General features: G+C 39.8%; 1 protein-coding gene across 7 annotated transcripts in view; it reads left to right on the top strand.

Annotated features, from left to right (window-relative positions):
- TBC1D1 (TBC1 domain family member 1) overlaps nucleotides 1-23,529 on the top strand; it is a 115,400-nt gene that overhangs the window by 1,132 nt on the left and 90,739 nt on the right. For 2 of the 7 annotated variants that reach the window (XM_017744566.1, XM_017744569.1), the window contains exons 1-2: nucleotides 2,822-3,614; nucleotides 7,035-7,549. In XM_017744566.1, the coding sequence (XP_017600055.1) occupies nucleotides 7,133-7,549 (417 nt within the window). In that variant the 5' untranslated portion in view covers nucleotides 2,822-3,614; nucleotides 7,035-7,132. Of the gene's footprint in view, nucleotides 1-14; nucleotides 127-2,820; nucleotides 3,615-7,034; nucleotides 7,550-23,529 lie in introns of those variants that run through there. The other 5 variants (XM_008641367.2, XM_017744570.1, XM_017744567.1 and 2 more) reach the window with 4 other exon arrangements.

Genomic DNA, 23,529 nt, shown 5'->3' on the forward strand with positions numbered 1-23,529 from the left:
TCGGGGAGAGCTGGCTCCTCGTCACAATAACCAAAAGATCTGCTTGAATTTAATCTGTCAGTGACCTGAGGTGCCTTTAGTTCTTCTCTCTTGTCTGCTCTTTCCTCGCCCATCAATGCAAAATCGGTGGGTATAACTCCTCCCAGACCCCGCTCCGTCTCAGAGCACCAAAGCGGCTCTTCCCTGGGGAAGAACCTACCGCAGCACAGCCGAATGTAACTTTCAATCGCCCCACAGCGGCGCGGCGTTCTTACGGCCCTTTAAATTCACGAACTAAGTCAACAGGGGAACAATCTCTTGACACTGCGTTCATGAGGGATATGAAACGAATGTGGTTATTTATAGCGCAGTTTGAAAAGATTGAGGCCTTTGTGTGCTGTGTTTTATTTGGGAGAGAGGCTAACATGGCAGATCTGCTGTAGGAACCTTTAGTAGTGCAGATGGTGGGATTTGTGCCTGCGTTAAGCCCAGAGATTGAGTGGAACATCGTGGGTCAAAATTAATAAATTATACATTTTCTGAATAGCGAATAACTCTGAGCTGATGCGTATGTCTATACTTTTAACACTTTTAAGTGCTGAAATAGAAATTTGTCACGGGTTGTTATATAGGAATGCTGAAAATCATAGGTAATACACAAAAGTAGAAATGCGTGCAGGTGAGAAAAACGACAGGATGGAAGGAATGTGAAACATATTCAGTGATATGTGGATGACTTGACACTTTTTTCACTGTAATTTGGTTAACTGCAAAGTTGAATGCAGGCATTTTGGCTGTAGATATGCAATTGAATAAAAAGGAATAGTATTCCTAATGTAATTTACCTAGCAGGCTTTCTTTTACAAAGGTTGGGGTTTTCTTTTAGTGCATTAAAGTCGTAGAACAGTTCAGTATTTTGTTCAGGTCTGTATGAGGCTGAGTCAGAAGACTTCAATCATCAGCATATTAATTTCCATGGACTTGATTAAGGAAATAGCAACAGGTGTTAAGGGCAGGAGCAGTCAGCTATTTTCTTCACTAGATAGTTGATTATAAATGTGTATGTTTGTAATCAAGATCATACTACCATTTTGTTGCAATTTTTAAATTAACAGTCTATTTTTTAAACTTATTTGAGGAGTGATAAAAATGCTGGTTGTACTGGTAAATATTTTAGGTGTGTTTATTACTGGAACCAGTACCAGAGTGTATGGTTGAATGTTATTCAGCACCCAGTCTGGAGGTGCTAACAGTATTTAAGCATTAAGTCTTTTAAAAGTCAGCATTTAATGAAAAAATAATGGAAATGAAAACTGATATCTGAGGCAGAATGGTTTCTGGACTTGCACATGCTGTTGCCCACAGCAGACCATAACTTCAGAAGGAAACAGCAGATAGTAAGTAGCTATGAGATAAAAAGAACATCCTTGCAACAAGAAGGGTGTGTCATGGTTCCAAGTGCCAGTTTGAATTAAATAAAAACTATTTGAAAACTGTTCTTAGCAGTGACCGTGTCATGACATACTTTATATATATTCGTGTTTGTCTATATATCCTGCCAGCTGGATAGAGAAATCTGTCAGCTTGAGCAAAGACAATGTAAATTTCAGTTAGGGATCAGAAAGAGAGGGAGACAAGTGGTATTTAGTTCTGGTTAGTGTACCAGAGTTCTGGCTGCAGGCCAGGGCTCCTCATAATCCTTAAGTAGTATGATATTTCTGCTAAAATAATCAGTGGTGAAGTGCAGTCAGTACCAGTGCCTCTGGCTCCATTTGTCAACAGGGTTCAGTGCTAATGCCATGCAGAGAAGAGCTGAACAAATTTGTGCTCTTTAAGACCAGCTGTTTTTCATAAGACCTTGCAGAATGGTTGGAATTTTTGCTTAACTTCTTGAGGAGAAAAACTGACTTAGAGAAACTTACATAAACTAAAGCTGCTGCCATGTCCCAAGCCTGATGTGGAGTAACTGCACAGTTGTCTCTCAGAAGAACTGCAAAGATTGAGGAAGATGGCATCTTTCTGTTCAGCTCCCAGGTCAAACTCCTCATTTATTCACTGCTGTGTGAAAGCTTGACACTTCTTCTAAACTCATCAGTTCTGCTGTGAGTCCCAGCACTCCAGCTGCTACCAAAGCAGGGAAGGAGCTGGAGGAGAGTGAAGGGTTGCTTAGGTCTGTAGTTACCAATGTTCTGAACAATAGTTTAAAACTTTTGGCTGCATGTCTGTATTGAATTTAGTCTGGTTGAGAGGAAAGGACAAAAGAATGATAACATTTCACCACTGTCAAAGGTTCTGCTTTTTTTTTTTTTTTGTGTGTGTGTGTGTGTTCTTTTGGTTTAGAACATTCTGTCTCCTCTCTTTGCCTTTTTTCTGTATTAGTTTGAGTTTATCCCAAATCTGCCTGGTGTTCCCCCAGTTGCACAAACCTGATTTTCAGTGCCTCACCTTCCTAGGTTACTAACACAATAACCCCACATGATTCTCCTTCCTAACTTCAAAGCTTACCTGACCCCATCTAACCAACTGGCACCTGGCGCCAATACTTTCTCCTTGTGATATAGTCTTTGCTCTCTTGTGAGAAGGTGAATTTTGAGGAATGCTGTCCTGCATGATGCAATGCTGCTTAGACATGTACCTTCACATGGGGAAAACTTGGGGTCCAGAATGGCAGAAGTAATAATTTGTGTAGCTGTGCCTTTCATGCTGTCTTGCCATCACCCTGACTTTACTCTCTGAAGGTATCTCTCACCGTGTTGTGCCACAACACGGTGAGAATGCAACTTGATTTTGGAGAGCAATAGTCTAATATATATATATTTTTTTAATTAGGTTAGGGTTTTAAAAAGCAGAGTATCAGATTTTGCTAGAACAGGACTATCCGTGTAGTGTTGCGTGCTTTCTAAGCCTGCTCCCCACTTGTGAGAAGTGGCTGGGTTGATCAGAGCAAAAGAGAAGTTGAGAACAAAGGGCACACATGTGTTCCCATGTGTATGTTCCACATTAATGAGTCAGTCTGGTGTCCCCCAGTATAGAAGGCAGGGTTTGATGTATTAATGCGGTTTGTGTAAATATCTTATGTATTACAGTTTGACTGGCTGTTTTTATGCTGATGGAGCAAATACAGCTGAATCAAAGCAGGATAAACAGTAGCAACATTAAGGTTCATATTCTCTAAACTATATCTTTCTCAGCAGCAAAGCTTCAGCTGAGGAGTGCCACTCAAGCTGTTCTCAGTTTTGAGTGCAAGGGCAACCAAGATCCTTCAAAAGATGCTGGTGGAGGGGAGAAAGAGGAGCTGTCCCAGTTATGTCTGTGAGCACTGGGAGAACAACTGGAGACCTCCAGTGTGCTAAGCAAAGCCCAGAGTAATGAAGCTGAATGGCATTTAGAGCTGCCAAAGGAACATCAAAGTTGAGGTGGAAGGAAACTAGTGGACAGCTTTATTTTTATATCTTTCCTATTCTCTCTTGGATTAAAGGTGAAATAAGCATTTAAAAACCAAGAGTTGGTCAGACACTTGGGAGGAAGAGGAAACTTGTTTGATCCTACTGTATTAGTATGTATCGTAAACTCCTATGGCACCTGAAGAGCAAACTTTCAGAAGGGATGAACTGAGTGGTGGCAACCAGAGATGGGTAAGGGCACTAAAATTCCAAGCAGTGGAGTCAGGGCAGACATGGATGGGCTGAGACCATGGCTACTCTTTGTCCGTAATGTGTGCTTAATTTTATGGCTGGGAATAGGCCTGTTGAGAAGAACAAAACTATTTTTAGGTTTAAATTAAGCACGTACATAAACACTTCATGGTCTTGAAGTAAAACCTAGTCTTGAAGGAAAACCTAGTCCTTGGTGTAAACTTGAGGGACGTTAATACCAGCAGCATGAAATTGGCATAATTTCTGGTGGGATTTGCTTATGGTAAGTGACAGGAGGAGGAAACAAAGAAAGAATGGCTGGGAAAGGGAGATGGAACATGCAGAACAGTAACATACAGAACGATACAGGTTGGATAAGGAGACTTTCTGATGCTGCTAAATTTGTGGTCTGAGAAACTGCACTTTCAGCCCCTCCTAACATAAGGGAAAAAACTAGCATTTTGACTTCTACTTACTTGGTTTGATTTAGTAGTGTTTTTCTTTGGAAATAACAAATGCAGACACTATTTATGCTGTTGACTTTGCAAGGTGTTTATTTTTTTAAAAAACAGATGACTGCCAAGAAGCTTCGCATTTATATTAAATACATTCCAGCAGTACAATATTTGTTTAAGTATGACAAAGTATCAACCTTGGGTTTTTTTAATATACTGTTCAGTCCTTAGAGTTGGCATGCAAAATAATGTATTATATTGTGATATTCATTTCTATTTGAGGCTGCATTGCCTCGTAGATCTGGGGTAAAAGACCGTGGTAGATGGTAGTAATCAAAAAGAAACTTCTCTTTCTTGAAAAGTTGATTGAAACGAGGGTGACTTTGTTGTATTTTTACATGCCTTTAATTATATTTTTTGAGAAGGGTTCTCAGAAAACACAAATAAGAAATTGCTACAAATAGTATGTGGCTGGATACATCATCATCTGTGTGGCAGCTCAGTTCTCCTGTTTTCCACTAAGAATGAAGTTTTCTTAGGCTTTCTTATCCCAAGATTATTATCTATGCCACTAAGTGACAAGAGCACTAAAAGCTAAAACCTCGATTTTTATGTAGTTTAGACTACACACCATGGTAGTTATGAATGAATCCAATCTTCCCTGCAGTTGCTAAACTATTTTTCATTGTTGCTGTTAAGGAGAAAAAATTTGTAATAGTTTGCCAAAGAAGAGACCATTTTGATTCCTGTCAGATGGAAAACTATCATGGTAATTGTGCTTAGCAGTCTGTGTTGATAAGGTGTAAAAATGCTTCATGAAGCTGCTATCTCATTTAGAATCACAGAATCACTGATGTGGGAAAAGACCTCCAAGGTCATCATGTCCAACACTTGACTGAATGCCACCATGTGAACTAGATCACAGCACCAAGTACCACATCCTGTTGTTTCTTGAACACTTCCAGGGACAGTGACTCCACCATATCCCTGGGCAGCCTGTTCCAATCTTTACCACCCTTTCAGTAAAGAAATTCTTCCTGATTTCCAACCTGAACCTCCCCTGCCACAGATTGGTGCTATTTCATTTCTGATGTAATGCATTTATATTAATCTAAAAGATGCTTATTTTCTTGCTTGTTTGTGAAATAAAAAAAAAAACCCCAGCTGTAGTATACTTGAAATGAGATGTACAAATTCTGGATTTTCATGGCCCTTATTCCCACACCTCGCATGCGCAGATAAACACCCAGAGGTTTATGGAAAGACTTTTAAAAAAATGATCTACACATCTAGAATGCTGTTTATTATTAATTCATTGAATAGTATCTTGAAAATTTGCGCTCTTGCTAAATTTGCTATCCTTGGAACTGATAATGTTGCCACAGTGCTCATTTGTCAAAAGATGAAAAAGCTTCAAAAAAGTAAATATACCCAAAGATGATTTCTGCAGTTCTCTTGTTTTTACAGTTTGCCAGTTACTGCAGAAACTTTTTTTCCCCCTGGGACATTTATAGATTGGTTGCATTTTAAACAGCTCAAAATTAATTTCCATCTTGAAATTTTAAAAAAAGTTTTGGGATTTTTTTTAATCCTAAAATTTCCTTTCATTTTCAACAAGGCGAAAGACTGCTAGAAACTCAGTCTGAAAATATTATTGCAAGAGCAAATGAAGGACAAAGTTTAATAGAAACTCATGAGAAAAATAGTGCTGGTTTTGATCATATTTGTAGATGAACAAAGGTAAGTACTCTTGTCACAGTAAACAGATGCCACTTATTCAGTACTTGTTCAAATGTAATTAAAATGTTCTGTAAGGATATCTTGGTACTATTTATGTTGGCTTTAATAGGTCTTATCATGGGAAACTCTCGTAAGACTGATGGTAAACTCGTGTCCTGGTATTCAAACACAGGCAATTACAGGCCTGTCAGCCTCATGTCAGTCTCACACAATATAATGTAACAGCTGAAACTAGGTCAATTAAAGAGGAGTTAAAACAGGGTAGTATATCAAATGCCAATCTATGTGTTTTCATAGACTGCATTTTGCAAAATGGAATTTGTAAATAAATGCAATTATTGGATTTCATTACTAAAAGTACCAATACATAGTAACAGTAGTGGAAGTAGATGCTGGGTATAACAGGATTACAACAGAGTTGTGTGTCACTTGGTATATTCCATTTGGTATTTTAAGGAAGAAAAATGATACAGTGTCAGTCTGGCTAACATTAAGTATTCCCGTCTGGCTGACCAGCGTTAAAATGCAACCATGAATGGTGATTGTCATCTGGTACTTCCCAGAATGTTGTAAGGACTGTTGCTCATGACTGCTATTTGACAGGTTTTTCAGAGATCTCTCAGTTGACTGCTGCTAGCATTTGTAGATGACAGTGATTTCTAGGGTGTTATTTATTGAAAAAATCTGTTTGGTTACAACCAATAATCACTTAGCAAGCTATACCTAAGGAAACAGCTCCATGTTAGTAGCTAAATTCAAAGTCATCCACCTATGGACAAGAAAGCTGTCAAGTTGACTTTTTTTTTTCCATATGTAAAGGTGTCTTAGCAAGCAGTGACCTCAACTGTCATGAAGGTCAGAATAGCTCAGCTGGGTTCTTCCTGTGATAATAGGATTGAAATAGGCCAGTGTGATCTACAGGTACCTCCCCATGAAACAGACGCAGGCTAGAAAGAATGTGCGCTGCAATTTAGTTACTCATTAGATAGTTGAGCTAAGGTCATAAAGCAACTTTTAAATCACGACTGACTCTCTTCTGAGCAATGTATTTATTACAGTTATGTCTGTTGGACCTGAAGCAGTAAGGGCCAATGCAGAGAGGTGGAACTTGCTAGTTAGGCCATGGTAGATCTCTTCTGATGTTAAGTTGCTAATTATTTGTGTAATTGAGAGTTGGTTTTTAATGGAGTTCCAGCACCTACATAACTGTTTCTTTTCCTTTCAGAACTCTTCTGTTCCCTAATCAAAGGAGCCATCCAGATAATGTCATTCCATGGAACTGAAATATTGGTGAATTAGTCCAGGTTTCCAAAAGACTGTAAAATGGAGCCAATAACATTCAAAGTTAAAAAGTCTCAAACACCTAGTGATTTCTCAGCAAGTTTCAGTCTCCAGCTCGTGGGTTCTCTCCCAGTGCATTCCCTAACCACTATGTCAATGCTGCCTTGGATTGTGGCTGAGATCCGGTTGCTCAGTGCAAAGTCTTCCAAAGAAGAACCCAGCATCAGCCAAATCCGACTTTGTGTTTCACCAGCCAGTTTGCGATGTGAACCAGACACAGGGAAAACCCAGCAGTGGGACCCTCTAATTTGTTCAAGTGTGTTTGAATACAAGCCACAACAGGTCCACAAACTGATTCACAACAGCCATGATCCGAGCTACTTTGCTTGTCTGATAAAGGATGAAGCAGCAAATCAGCAAAGTATCTGCTATGTATTTAAAGCTGATGATCAGACAAAAGTAAGTAAAAAGAAAAGAACCAAAGCAAGCATCCCTGGAGTTGCTTTTGTGCTGTTTGAATCCTTTCACTACACTGTAAGACCTTAATGTTGTACTTACAATTAGAGATTAGATCTCACTAAAACTTACTGACTGACTTTATTTGATGTTAATTGTTCAGTTGAATTTGAACTGCTCAATATGTGAAATGAAAGGTGTATACATCTCCTACAGGATCAGGGCCTGAATTTCATCAGCTTAAAAAACACTTCAGTTTGGGATATGGGCTGAAATCTTGGCCCTCAAGTCAGTGAGAGCTTTTCTGTTGATGTCACTAGGGCTAGGATTTCACTCTCGAGTCACTGTGAACTTTATCTAATCCCGCACTCAGACCTCTCAAATTTCTGTTTTCCTGAGTTGAGACCTATGTGACTGGGAAACAGGGATACCTCCTTTCTCAGAAAGAGGAGAGGGTAGTGTGGAACCTCCATATGTATCATATGACCCTGTGGAAACCTTTTTCTAGCTCTGTAATTCACAGAGCCTGGCAGGCAGGGTTGGAGACTGGGAGAAAAGCACAATCTCTGCACCTCTGTGACATGGAGGCTTGCTGCTGCATGGTGTGAGACAGGAATTGGGTGTGCATGTCTGGCAGTGGGTGAGATTTGGCTTAGTTTGCATTTCCTAACCATTTGTGTCTTTGCTGAAAAAGTGGAAGCATTGAAATTGTCGATCTCTTCTGTTTGAGAGTAATGTGAGACACTAACTCTCATGAATGAGTGAAATGAGTAGGATTTAACACAAAGTTATTGTGAGCTACTGGGGACAAACTGGTGATGTATCCTTCACCTCTTGAGTGTTGACTCTAGTTATAATGTTGGAAAGCAGCAGGCTCACTTGACTCACAGGAGATGTCCTGAAAAAAAAACCTGAAGGTATTATGTAAATATACACCACGCACGGGAGTTATGCCAACCTGCCCAAGAGCAAAACATTGTACAGTTCCAAATCTGTGGTCTCAAGCTTTCATCTCAAAACATATGGAAACAGCTTTAGTTAAATCCCCCCAGGTAAAATGGCAGTTCCAGTAAATTAAAAGGAAAATACCTTGTAAATCATAAGCATTCAAGTGAGAAATCCTGTCAAGTTAAATGCAGAATACCAAGTTTATGTATGTAAGAGCAGAAATAAGGAATAGACGTTTCAAAACTTGGCATTGGATAGCAGCTGGTGAATGCATTTTTCAGTTTGCTTATGCGTTCAGTTGTGCTTGTGATTTTCCAGGATTATAGTGAGAACACAGCACTGATCACCCCCAGTACATTTTCTGAGGCATTTTCTTTTCCAGCAAAAGATTCAGATACTTTTTCTTCGTGTTTGATCAAATTCATGGACATGTTTGAAATGATCAAGAACAAAGTAAGTCTCTAGTTAAATTTGCAGCTGTGCTTGTATGTCTTTGGAGACAACACCCCAAATTTTTGGATGCCCGTTTTAACTACTTAGCTCTAGATTCACACAGATATCTATCCTTTCAAAAACAACCTTCCACCTGGTCTCTTAACTTGCCATGAATGCATGAGTTGTTTCTCTTGACTTCTTTGCAGTCTAGGTAGACATCCAATCAGCATTTGTTGGACCTATGTTTTAATAAAAGGGTAATGGAAATACCAGCATTCTTCCCATCTGAAGTGCAGCCCTGCCTCTTTGTCGTGGTTTACCAAACCACTACACTCTTTTACTTAAATTTTGTGCAATTTCCACATATTAAGTAAGTTCCTTGTGCTTTATAGGGTGTTGTTACTTTGCTCTGAATATTGTCATATATAATGCCTTTTTCAGTGATGTTTGTGTATTTATCAGCAGGAGTGAACTGTTACCTGTTTTGCAGATGCCCAACTTGAAAGGATAGAGAGTGCACATATACCTTTGTTACAAACTAAGGAGCTGTTTGTTAAAAGGCAGTGAGTTGGGATGAAGAATTTAGCACTGTTACTGCAGTTTATGTTCAATTTCAGAAGAAACAAATTTTAGAAATGGGACTTTTGCAGTCTGTGTCACTCAGCAGACTCCTGTGCTGGCACTCTTGTTTGCGAGGCCTTTTTTTTTCCTATTTGCTTCAGGAAATAAAAGAATCGTAGCAGTCCAGATATGTTTAGTCACAGAATTTGCATATTCATAACAATCTTTACCCAGCAATCCTGGACATCCAGTCTTCTTAGTGATAATTACTAATTACAATGATATTGTAAACCGCAAGAGCCACAATTCTTTTTGTCTACATATATAAATCTGTAGTAGGGTTGTATTTGACAAAGAGTTCTTGGATTAAGTCAGGTCTGACTGAGGATTTGAAGTAGAAGGTACTTTGTGGCTTTGTAATTAAGTTCTGGGCACATCCTCACCTTAAGATGAGTAGAATAAAAGGAGGCAGAAGTATGTCTGTGGAAGAAGTACAGTAGGAAGATTAGGATGTTAAGACAGAGGCAGGTGAGTAGAAGACTAAACAATTAAGGCCTTTAAGAGGTGGACAAGAAACTTGAAAGACATGCAGACAGAGGCATACAACTGGAGGTGGTAGAAAGTACAGAAATCAGGAATGGTAAGGCTTTTAGCATCAGCATTGCAGATAGACTGCAGTCCATTAACTGTAGTTGTACTCCTTTATATATACAAATTGAGCAAGAACATACATCTGATTAGTGAGGGACTATTTTACTGTTTAATATGAGAGTTTTGTTAATGGGAGATGATTTTTTGCTGGGTAATAGCTCAGCTCTAGAGTTGATGGAGGTGTGGGAATGCATGCAATGTTTTCCCTGCACATGAGTATGAGGCTCTTGGGTTCATTGTTGCTGCATTACTAACATCTCCACTTTAGAGAAGAAATCCTTAGATAATTAATACTAAGTAATGTCAGGATTCTTTGCAAGGAATTCTTTACTATGCTGCACTTTAGCAGTGAAAGAAAAGGCCGTGCCCCATCGTGATCTTTGTCTTTCTCCTGTAGGATCTTCTATAATTATTTCCATTGTGCCATCATGGCAATGTGCAACTCACTTTCCCTGCTGGATAGCAGTAAGTAGGGAAGGGTGAGATGACATTACTTGAAAACTAGCATGTGAATATGGAGATCATTACACTCTTCTTCGTGCTTAAAGGATGGGTTTACACTGCCTAGAGAGAGCTTCTCTTATGGATTAGAGTCTTCTTTCCAAGCAGACATGGGATCTGGAGCATTCCTTCCTTCATCTATAACCTCAGTAAGTTTCCACTTGTTACAGATAGTGGAGTTTCTTATCCCTACACCCTCATCTGCAGAGTTTCTGATGTGGCCTCATGATTGAGTAATTTCTGCCTGAGGGTAGGGCTGAATCATTAATGCATATTCTTTGTAGGTGCTCTAGAATGGAGCTGGATTCAATTATATTGCCCACAGAGAGCTTGCGAAGGCTACTTATAGGCCATAGATGGGTCTAATATGTACTGTGGTAAGTAATAGTGGGGGAAGATGGGGAAAAATTAAGTCTCCACGAAATCTGTTGCAGAATAGTCAGCATAAGAACTTCAGCCTTGCTGAACACCTTGGTGAGAGTGCTTGGATACTGTTAGGAGCACGATGGAAATTAAAACATACATGCTCCAGCCTCCCTATCTCCCCAGTGGCCTCTGGTCTGACATTTGCTTATGTACTACAGAATTGTGATCCTATTGACATCACTGTTGTTGTTGAAAACTATATACTTTAAAAATTATTGGCATTTTAGTCCTACATTTGAGATGTGGTAGTTCTAAACTGGAACTGCAGGTGAGGTGTGCTGTTTCCTTCCAGAGCTCATTCTTCCCCAAACAGCTTATCTTCTGTACCATGCCTTGCTTTAGCACATCATTCACTCCAAGAAATGAAAGAGATAAATAACATGAGGCTAATGGCATACTGTAGCAGGGTATCCCCCTCCAGCAGATGCAAAGTAGCCAAAACATTACGGAGGAAGAATAATTTCTGTTCTTATTTTGGTTTGGAAAACTAATTCCAGATGTCATTATGTTGATCCTTCTTTGGTGTATTGAATGATTTGTTTTACTTAGGTATGTTTAATCTTTCTTGATGTTTGGGATGGCAAATGGAACACAGGTCACTAGTTTATCTGACTCATGCCCTGAGCTACTTTAGCTTGAAGGCAAGTTAAGGTTGTGCTGTCCTTTATTATACTTTTATATTTATTGTAAATGAAGAATAACAGTTCTAAATGTAATGGTTTCACAGAGGTCTGAGTCAAAAAGGACATTTAGTATCTCAGCCTTTTCCATGTCCTGTGCTCCATTCAGCAGCAGGCTCACATTTTCCCAAGTCTGTCTTCTGTCACCTAGGTAGCTATAAAGACTTTTTTGTTGCCTTTGACAACCCTTGCTACGTTCAGTTCCAGGTGGACTTTGGCTTTCTTAATCATGTCTCTGTCTTGGATTGGCAAGTTCTTATCGAGGCTCTCTGGAAGCTTGCTGGGTTTACTATGCTCTGCTGTGTTTCTCCTACAGCAGGTATCTGAGTGGTTGAAGTCCCTCATCAGGACCAGGGTTTGCTAATGTGAGGATACTCTGAGCTGTCTGTAGAGTGCATCATCCACCTGTTCTTCCTGATCACAGGGTAAAATAAATTCCTGTATGCACAGTAGAGGTTGGCAGACAGCACTGTCATTTTAAAACTTTTTTTTAGGGAAGGAGATGCTCAGAATGCTTGAAAGTTTCCCCTTTTTTATTCTGTGATATGAACTGGAGGTTTAGCGAATTTGAGCCTAGAAACTTGAGCCTGATGTCTTGCAAGGAAAATATTTCTGTGACATTACCAATGCAGAACTAGAGTATGAAGAAATGTAAAAAGCTTGGCTCACATTTTTAAAGGGTTACATTTTTGTGTGGGTTGTTTTGGGGTTTTTTTTTGTCCCCAAGACTCTGGACACAAGCTATCATTACAGTCTGTAATATATGCTTGTGTTTACCAGAGCAGTTAATGGCAAAACTCTGGGTAGAACTGTTCTTTTCTGCTTAATAGAAAAATATTGCCTTTGATTTAAACAGGACCACAGCTGCACAAGATATGCACAAGTCTGTGTGGTGGTTCTGAATCTTCTCTCTGTAGTGTCATCAATCAGGAACAGCTTTTGGTCCAGGCAACTGCAGGAGTGTTACCAGGACAGTTGCAGTGTCTGTATGGTTGCAGCAGACTGGGACACCTGCTCGAAACCTGAGCCTGCTGATTGACTTCACCTGTGCCAAATCTGGCCCGTAGCAGACTCAGATAAGACCCATTTCCTTACACTGAGGCACTTCTTGAAATGTAGCACTTGCCCTGTTCTTGAGCTTTCTGGTTACAACTGTGGTGTCTTCTGTCACCAGAGGCCTTCAGGTTTTTTTGTCCACCAATTGCTTTAACAGTTACTATGCTTTTAAACAACCTTCACCTACTTTCATGAGTTAAAATAGCTTATGCACTTAAGTAGATCATGCTGTCTTACCTGGAATGCAGCACTCTGTTACATGTTGTTTATGATCTGATTATGTGCTGAAGAAGCTGGTTTCAGATAATCAACACTTAGCTCGCTGTGAGGCTGCACAGAGCTGATCTTGTGAGTGAACTTCACATTATTCATCTATAAAAGGAATGGCGGAGGCCCAGCGAACTCCGAAGAAGTTGTTGTGAAGCTTGGCTTCATGACTGTAGATTCTTACACAACTTGTTTTTACTTTAGACTCTAAGATATGGCCTCATAAGTATCTATTTTTTAATAGCACCATTTCCCTTTCTTAAAAGAATTCAGGGAAGATAATTTTAAAGATAGAAGTGACCTTTTTCTTCTGTATTTTACTGCCTAATGGGAGAAAAACATGGTTCTTCTTTTGCAAAAGTCATAAAACACTGAAACAAAATTAAGTAACTGGACTAATGTCCGTGCAAGTAAGAACTTAATTTGGCTTTTTTTCTGCCTCCTTATGCACCTTTGGGGTTTTTTTATTGAATCTGTGTAATTGCAAACTGCTAGCATTGCTTTTTGGTTTAGGACATCTCTCCTGTCTCCCAAATACTAACTGAAGAAATGAAGGTAAAATAGAGAAGAAAAAAAAAAATGCAACAGAACAAATGAAAAATCAAATACACATTTGTGCTGTGTGCATACACAGTCCAGTACATAAAGTAGGTCAAAGTTTAGCTGTGTAAATCCTAACAGAGTATCCTGTATAATGCAAACAACCAGCTGTGCTTTCAATACTCTCACAATTAATCAAGCTTTATGGACTTCTTGAGTGTGAGTGTGATGACACCCATTCTATCCTGGGATCTGTTCAAACAATTCATGTATGTGAGCTCTTCTGTCAGGGAACTTTAGTGGCCAGTGACCCTGTCCCTAGTAGTATTAGTCCAAGCCTTTATGGGGCTCTTGTCAAACCCTAGAGTAACTTTGTGGCATCCTGCATCAGCTAAGTGCTTGTGTGTTCACTCTCATTTTATAAAAAATATTATGGGACTTCTCTAAACCTTGTGTGATTGCCACATGGAGGAAGTAGTTTGTGTAATACCAGTGCTGTTTTCTGACTTACAGAGATAATGTCTGACCAAGGAAGATTAAATTAATCACAGGGTTGGTAAAAAGAGTTGCCTATTCCCACTCTTACAGCAGCAGCGACAACATAAAAATTATACATTCTTGTGATTTCTTATCTTACTGTAATAGTTAACTGTATAGTAAACTGTATCAGATTATATTTTTCATGTATTTTTCAATGTAAATAATACTGAAAGTAGCTGTGTGTTACTTGTGATGTTACATGCACTTTATTTTAGGGCCAGAGATCATGCCAAGGCTATTTATTGTTGAAGGCTATTTATTGTTCCTTCACTTTTTCTGTTGGGGATTGTAGCAGAAATACAAAACAGTAGAACTGAGGCTAACACGTAATTAGTGGATTTGTGATGGCTTCTCATCTGATTACTAACCATTCCTTTTGTCTTACAAGGTCTGATACTTGTGGCCTATGATGTCCAGCACAGGTAGTTGGAACTGTGAATATCTAGGCATCCTCCAGAGCTATAGTAGAGTTTTCTTCAAAAAGCTCCTGTTGACACAGAAGAGCGCCTTTACGTATCTCCAAAGAGAAGCTCACTCTTAACATCTTAACCTAGTTTGAGTCAGCTTTCAGTGGCCTTTTATTCCCTTGTTTGCTGATTTGCGCATTCCTACCTTTCCCCCTGCTCTTTATACTGTGGTATCACTCACTGAGGTGTTTCAGAGCAATTTGAATACTTCAAAGGAAAAGTGATAAAGTTTCAATGAAATCAGCATCTTAACATGATCACGGAACAGTTTAATGTGCACCTTTGTGAGAGTCAGAGCAACACCACCTAGAGCAGAGAGAAGGCCGGGCCTCAGATCCCCAATTCATTCAGTCTTAAACTGCTGTGGGGTTTTAGTTCAAGTGTAATTTATGATGGTACACTGAGGAGATTTTATAGCTGTCCTCTGTCAAAAGAGGCAGTTCTGTTATTGTTTTCTCTTATGATCCATCCCTTGATGTCCTTTCTTGGTGTTTCCCCTTGTGCTGGTGGCGATGTTTGTCCAGCTGTGTGTTGAGCTGCTTTAGGGACTAAGGTAAAAGAAACCAATTTCATTCTGCTGCAAAACCAAGTTGGTGCACCTTGCTAGATCACCGTAGACGTTTTTTGTCAAATTTCAAGTTGACATAAATTTGGAAACTAGAGTGAACAAAAAGTAATTTGGGACAAATTTTTCCTGGTGCTTTCATAAGCAGGTGAGGGAAATAGAGTGCCACACCAGGAGTACTCCAAAGGGATTGGGCTGCACAGCAGGAAACCTGTTGTTCTTTCTCTGTAGGATGCAATAGATCTTAAAAGTAGGACTATAAGGATGGAGGTGCACAGGGAGACTTGCAGGCTTCCTTGGCCTCTGTACACAGAGCCGCCTTGTGTGGAGCGTGGTGCTCATAACACCAAGGTTGTGGATTCAATCCCCATATGGGCCATTCACTGAAAAGTTGGACTTGGTGATCCTTCTGGTTCCCTCCCAACTCAGAATATTCTGTGAAAGTGTCACCAACTTTAAAATCTTTTCTGCTAGTAATCTGTGAGAAGAAATCACTACATACATGCCCAGTGAGTCCAAAGTAGCCTTGCTCTAAAAAGGCATAAACCTCATGGAAACAACCTGTGGGCTGGTAAATATCTTCATACAGTCTTGTGTCTGCTGCTGTCACAGTGATGGGATTGGAAGGCTTTTAGTACATTTCCATGATTTGCACCTAATTGTCTTTAAAATACTGGTGAACCTGCCCCTGAGGGGTTGAATGTGTTGTGAAACATTGTCACATGACAATTTCTTAATTTTTATGTCTTCAACCTCACTCTGGCACTAAGTCTCTGATACTCATCCTGTGCTTTATTTATTTTACTTTTTTTAGCTGGAATAACTTCTTTCTGCTCTGAGTACCCTCTTCATCCTGTCTTCCCCACACCCCCCCCTTATTTGGTCTGTATGCCAAGCTAATGTAAAATATGATGCAGACCACCTAAGCCCTGGGGTGTGAACCCCACCAAATACCCTCACCAAAAAGTAGATTAACCCTCTGTGACCAGCTTAAACTTTGGAGGAGTTTGGTGCTGCTGTATTCTTCAAATTTGATTTAAAAGCTTGAAAATAACTTAGCGTGAAAGATGAGTGTCAAAATTTGAGAATTTGGAGAATCCACACAGTTCTCAAAGTGCAGTGTGGGTCTTCAATTGAGAGACTGTTTATCCACGTTACCGGAGCACTAATCATATTAAATTCCCCAGCTTCATAACTTGTAACAATAACAAAATATATAGCAACAAAGTTATCCAGCTCACCTTGCTGTCTTGTGGTGAAGTCTGATTTCTGCAAAGGTGTTGGATGCAAGACACAAACTAAGTGAACGGGTGTCCTCATCACCTTGCAGCCTCATCAGTCCTACAGCTTCAAACACACACACAGCCAGCAGACAGGGGTGGGCAAATAAAAAAACCCAAACCAAACTGAAAGACTTGTGCCCATGGAAAAGTTCTGAGTGAGAAATAGAGTGAGTGTGGAAATACAACTTGTGTGTACAGAGTTCAGAAAATACTGTTTGATTTATAGCAACATTGAGTATAAGCTTCATGCTCACTACTATACAAAGAAATACTTAATGATGAAGGAACTCCAATATATTTTATGCAGTTATCCTCTGCTGTGGCCTGTTGAAGTTGATTTAAGACTAGAGGAAGTTTTGAAGTTTGAATGCTGCCTTATTGATCTCCAAACTCAAGTCAGAAAGTCTAATCTAGACTCAATAGATGGTTTTAATTTTTTGTTTAATTACTTAATACTCTTAAGTAACACAAAGTATGCACAGTTGTGAAGTTTTAAAATGAATTTTGTGGATACTTGGTACAATGGTACTTTGAAAAGAACAGGTTTTATTAAAAAATCAGTCTTACCTAAAACAGTGTTAGTTTTTGTGGCACACAGTACAATAGCATATTGAGGACAGTGTAATTTAGTTAGCAAATGTGAGAAGATAGTCTTTGTCACATACATGAACAAACAAAGGCCGGTATCTGTCATGCAGGTTAGTACTATCTCTACAGACAGACTCAGGAGTGGTTCTGGCTCATGTCTGATTGACATCAGTCATCTTTCCTCAAGACTAGTAAAACCAAAACCTTCTATGTTTTCTGTGCTTTCCAAGTTTCACTTAGCTTGGGCTTTAGCTCGCTTGGAGCTACTTAAACATGGACGTTCACATTCAGGCAGCTGTATTTTCTTCTTTCCAGATTTTAAAATGGCCCTAAAAGACGAATGCGAGCCATCCCCATTAAAATATGAAGATGCCAATTCATAAATTATGGTACTGAGTAATCACCTTCCTGAAATAGCTCCTTATGTTTCCATGCAGTTGGCTTTTCATTTAGAGTTTTGCCTTTCCTGGGCTGACATTTATGCTGTGCCCCCAAGGTCATCAGATGGGGGCTCTTTGCCTGTAGTGGAGCAGAAAACCAAAGCAGAGGAGGCATATATAACTGCTGTATTTACTTTAGCAGCACAATCTCCCATCCTGTTATATGTCAAAGTGAATAATGGTAGAAAATCCTTGTCATAAAATCAGTGCTTTCCCTTGCCTGCTTAGACACAGTTGTTTGGTATTTCTGTTTTTTTTACCCTCTCTGTGGACGTCAAGTTATGGGAAGGGCTGTGGGAAATATTCTCCTAAAGAATGATTTGTGTGACTGGACAAATACAGGCTTAAATGGGTATGTGTGTCTGCCCTAAAGGTTGATCATCGAGGATCTGATACAAGGATTGAGTGGATAATGCCAGTTTATACTTGGTTTGTCCTTTGTATGAAACTGCTGGTTGATGTGGACTTCTCCTTTCTTTCCCACCCTCCCCCCACTTTTCCCAGAGTGACAGTAATTGAGATCTATTGCTAGTCATACAAACAGCTTCACTGATGATGATTCCTCTTGCATTGGGTTTAGTCCTGCATAACCGATGGAACACTTTACATTTGCAAGCTTCTTGTTTCAGCCTTTAAAAGAATCCCACAAAACTGGCTTCACACAGGCAGAATGTGCTTCAAAATTGTATTTTTAGTAATCATGATGTGGTTTGTTGAGTTGCTTTTTTGCTTATATGCTGTGCTTCTACTTACAATGTAAAGAACTTGCACAGGAAGAGGGAATAAAAGCTGAATTTTATAACTCCTAATTTGAGCTTTTTGGAGGCCATGTTCAGCACAAAGGTGTAAAATACAGCTTGCAGTGAGTATCTGTTGGTGTATTTCCATCTAAACCTATGGCTAACTGAAATGGAGGTGTTTTTTGAGAGTCAGAAAGCAAATTATACATAAATCTTATTTCTGAGTCTTTGATGCTGAAAATCTGTCTGCACTTTAAGTTGAGGCTGGTTCCTTTGAAGACAACAGACATACTTGCAATAATGACTTTAAACATGCTTGTAGATACTTGCTTGGTTAGCACCTATAATACCTAATATATTATTCTGCTTGGTTTTATCCTTAGATTTTTTCAATGACAGTTACGTTATTCATGTAGGAAAAAAATGGTTTCCAATACCTGTAATTAATTCATTTAGAAAGATTTTTAATGAAACAGAAGCACTTTTAAAACCAACAAGAAAAATTATAATTCAAATACAATAATATATTCAGGATGATTAACATGGTTGATTCAACACCACTATTACTAAAATTAGGTTTCTTTCCTTGTTTAAAAATGCAAATAGAAGTATGCCATATGTCTATGAAGCAATAATGTACTTAAGTCTTAATAAGAGCAAAGCCCCATTCATCACTTTTAATTCTCTGAGGACTATGAAAACTGTGTTCTAATGTGCATCTCCAAGTACAAATAGCGTTGGTACCTTCAGAGGTCTCTCACTGAAGCCGAATTCAGAGGCATTTCTAGAAGCTGTTACCGTGTTAATTTAAGTGCATATTTCAAAGTGATACAGTAGTGGGTACTGACACACTGGAACAAGGCACTCTCATTCCCGAATCAGGACTGGGATTTAGGAGAGAAAGCAGTTGCTTCTGCGGAGCTCTCTGCACTGTACAGCATTCCTGACAGCAGCGTTCGTGGCCAGGCCGTTAGGAAGCTTTGCTAATTGCAGGAAGAGGACTTCATTGTTCTTAAAAGGGATTAGTCCCCAGAGTGCATAACTCCTTTTGTCCCCCTAGTCCCTTCACACGCTCGCAGATTCACCAGGGTCCAAGATGAGGTGTTCAAGTGCCACTTAGTGGCTGTCTGGAGCAAATGTAAGATACTGCGATTGCTGTGACAGTTTACACCTCTGCTGCTGCTGCTTTCCGCCAGCAGGAGAATTGCTCACCTTACCGTGGAGATACTGAAGGCTTAATGTAAAACGGGTTGAAAGTCATTGAAAGATGCTGGTGGACTTTCAATAAAAAAGTTTCAGTACTGGAATTTCCATTTTTCTTTTTTTCCCGAATTATCCTACTGAAGTTCTGTTTGGGTTCTCCTAGTGGGTTTTTGGTGGGTTTTTTGTTTTGGTTTTTTGTTGGATTTTTTTTCAATATTTTTGCAATGCCTCTAAAAGTATTTGAATGAGTTTGTGTTTTACTATGCAACAAGAAACAGCAGTGTGTAAAATCTGTAGAACAGAAATACTGCTGTTTCTGGAGTTTTATTTCACAAAACAAGATGTACTTAACACTGGTTAGTGTTTGACATCAGCCACTGTTCTGGGATGTTTCAGCTCCCCTCAGCAGAATAACTGATAGGTATGAAAACATTATCTCTCAGTCATGTTAGGAGCTTGCTATAATACATCTTTATGTGTGTAAGGACAGAAGTTTATCTTCTAGAAACTTGCAGGACTTCTCAATATTCTTTACATGTACGTTATTAAGTGTGTACTGGACTAGATACATCCGTAAGACGCATAAGGATATAGTACCAGCTTGGCCTGTGATTTTAGTGGGGGCAATTCTCAGATGAATAGTTTTTACGTCTCAGAGTACATGTATTGTGTGTATGCAGGCTTCCTCTTTACTAGGTTTTCAGTGGGCTTTCTGCAGGGAGTTCGTGTACTGCAGAAGGCATGCTTCAAGGTTTTTTTTTTGAACAGAGTTGTCTTTTTTTTCCTTCTGTTTCAGTTTTTGTGTTTAATAGACCATCCATATGCATGCTAGGTTTGTAAAAGGCAGAAGAGTTCCCAGGAACCTGAAACAAACAAACCACGGATTTCCAATTACATTTCTTGTTAGTTACAGAACAGAAACTGTCAAGGTCTCAGGATAAATCCCTTTGCACATGTTGAGACAATGTACTTCCAACAAGCCATATAAAACCTAGATACATGACAAATTTTCCTTAGCCAGATAACCCTCAGTGACCTGACTTTAAGTGCATATGTTTGCACAAGGCATGTCAGCCTGTTCTGGAAATCTTGATGCCAGCTTGAAACATCAGTTGACTTAGACTTTCAGGTTTTTGTCTTAACTGGAGTTGTGAGTGAAATCAAAGGATTTATATAGGGATGATATTCTGGATCTACAATGAGAAGTAATACTTGATTCTTACTAAGTTCTCGTTATTTGACTGTATATTACAGCTTTTTGCATGCTAAGAGAAAAACCTGGGAAAATTGACTAAAGCTGGCCTACATTCTATTCATAAATTATAATTGCAAGCAATGGGACACTTGAGAATTTAATATACCCTGGATGAAATGTCCTGTTTAATATCTTTATCAATGATCTGGAGAAGGGGATTGAGTACACCCTCACTAAATTCACAGGTGACACAAAATTGAGTGGGAATGTTGATCTGCTGGAGGGCAGGAAGGCTCTGCAGAGGGATCTGGACAGGACAGACTGATGGGCCAGGGCCAACTGTATGGCAAAGTACTGGATCCTGCACATGGGTCACAACAAGACCAGGCAGTGCTATAGGCTGGGGCAGAGTGGCTGGAATGCGGCCCAGTAGAAAAGGACCTGGGAGTGCTGGTGAACAGCAGCTGAACATGAGCCAGCTGTGCCCAGGTGGCCAAGAAGGCCAACAGCCCCTGGCCTGTATCAGCAATAGTGTGGCCAGCAGGACCAGGGCAGTGACTGTCCCCCTGTACCCGGCCCTGGTGAGGCCACACCTCAAATCCTGTGTCCAGTTCTGGGCCCCTCAGAACAGGAAAGACATTGAGGGGCTGGGCTGGAGAAGGGCAACAGATCTGGTGAAGGGTCTGGAGCACAAGGCTTATGAGGAGCAGCTGAGGGAGCTGGGAGTGTTTGGCCTGGAGAAGGCTCAGGGGAGACCTTATCGCTCTTTGCAACTACCTGAAAGGAGGTTGTAGTGAGGCGGGGATTGGCCATTTTTCCCACATAACAAGTGACAGGAGGAGAGGAGAGGGCTTCAATTGCACCCGGGAAGGTTTAAATAGGATATTAGGAAAAAATTCCTCAGTAATAGGGTTGTCAGGTATTGGACCAGGCTGCTCAGGGAAGTGGTAAAATCACCATCCAAAAAATGTGTGCATGTGACGCTTGGGGACATGGTTTAGTGGTGAACATGGCGGTGCTGTGTTAGTGGTTGGACTTGATGATCTTACAGGTCTTTTCCAACCTAAATTGATTCTATGTTTCTAAAAGACCTGCTCAGATGACTTCTGAGGTTCACTTATTCATTCTTTGCACCTGTGGACACATTCAAGTATGTGAGTTAAGTCTTGCAAACTATTCAAATACGTGAGCTCAGACTTGCAAGTTGCAGTGGTATCTGAACTTGCCAGATCACTTCAGTGAAGAATTCAGCTGTCCAGCCCATCCATCCAGCTTTGTGCAGGTTTCTCCTGGAATGCCAGAGTTCCCTATTGGTCCTAAGAATACCCAGAAAGGAGGAAATGGCAGAACTGACCTGTGATTATTTATGTATTTCAGTAGTGTACTGCATGTCAAATAATATTTTAGACTTTATTTCTGAAAATACGTACACATTTCCAAATTTTATCAACTCCATGAGTCTTATATGAAATGATGCAGCTATCTCACCTTCTTGGTGGTAAGACATGGTTAACACAACCTGTGGTGAGGGACTGTGTTTGGTCTGTGTGGATCCGTGTTTGTGGATGGCTGACTCAGCACGCAAAGTCTTCCATTGTTGTGGCAGAGGAGCGGAAGCGCAGTCAGCACATGTGGCTGAAATGTGCAGTGGTGACTTACAGTAGTATATCCTGAGCCCTTTGAAGCGATGCAGCTTTATCAAAACAACAAAAGAGCCATAAGGATAAATCCCGTTGCTGTATTTTAAAAGCCTCTCTATTGTGTATTGTATTTCACAAATGTTTTCCAGTGTGTTTTTTAGGAGTTAAAACAGAATTGTCTTAAAATAACTAAATGTGCAATGTTGTTTGTAATGAAACCTGGAACTGCAAATTTCTGAATGGAAAGCCAGCTGAATCATGGGGAAAGTGGTTTTTCAGATTGGTAAAGACAGTGTTTGAATCTTGGTTTTAAAGATGGTTTATTGCCTTTTTGTGGCTTTCACTGTAATTGAAAGACAGTATGACTTAGCCAAAAATACAAAGGCAAGGAGTCCACATCACTGGCAAAGATACACTCAATGGGTTAATAAGCCTGCAGAAGAGGGTAGGAAGGGGAGAGATTAGAAACAGTAAGTTAAAAATGTGTGCAAGGGAACATTGCTGATAAAGTTTTCCACTTGCAACACAGCTGAGAAGGAATATAATCAACAGTACAACATAACAAAATAAAAATCACAGATAATTTAACCAAAAGGTAGATTTATATGCTCCATACAAAATTACTGTACATGCAAATTATTATGCTTGTAGGTTCCAGTGGTATTCTCAACTTCAGATTACACTGGAAATATCTAGGGAAGGACTGTGCTGCAGCTTGCAATCAAATGGAAGGCTGGTGATGAGAAGTGATGCAGAGCAAGGGTTGGGCAGGCAGCTGAGTGCACTTCTTAATCAACTGCAAGGGGCTGCTGTAGTTCTCATCTGGCTGCTGCAGTTCTCCCACCAGGGTTTTGTCCAAGAGCACCGGAGCAGGGAGGCTTATGATATGAGGGCAACATTACAGAAATTAAAATTTCTTCAGCTTGATTCTGGAAAAGAACAGGACAATATGGTATTTTTTTCCTCTTTTTATCTATGCTTGAGATCCATAAGGATATAGTAACAACTTGGTCTGTGATTTTGGTGGGAGCAATTCTCAAATGAATAGCTTTTACACTCAGATTCTCATCATATGTGAACTGCAATATAGTTCCATTGACTGGAGGTAAGTTCTGGACCCTACACCTACTGAGAGATAAGCCTGAACTGATAGCTCTTATTGTTAAGCAATTCCCAGGAAAACCAAGAATATTTTGGTTTGGGGGTAGAATAGTTAACACTTAAAGTTTTATTTTAACTGTTGGAGTTTTTTCAGTT

This window comes from Corvus brachyrhynchos, unplaced genomic scaffold (genome assembly GCF_000691975.1).
Source record: "Corvus brachyrhynchos isolate BGI_N302 unplaced genomic scaffold, ASM69197v1 scaffold17, whole genome shotgun sequence".
Taxonomy (NCBI): domain Eukaryota; kingdom Metazoa; phylum Chordata; class Aves; order Passeriformes; family Corvidae; genus Corvus; species Corvus brachyrhynchos.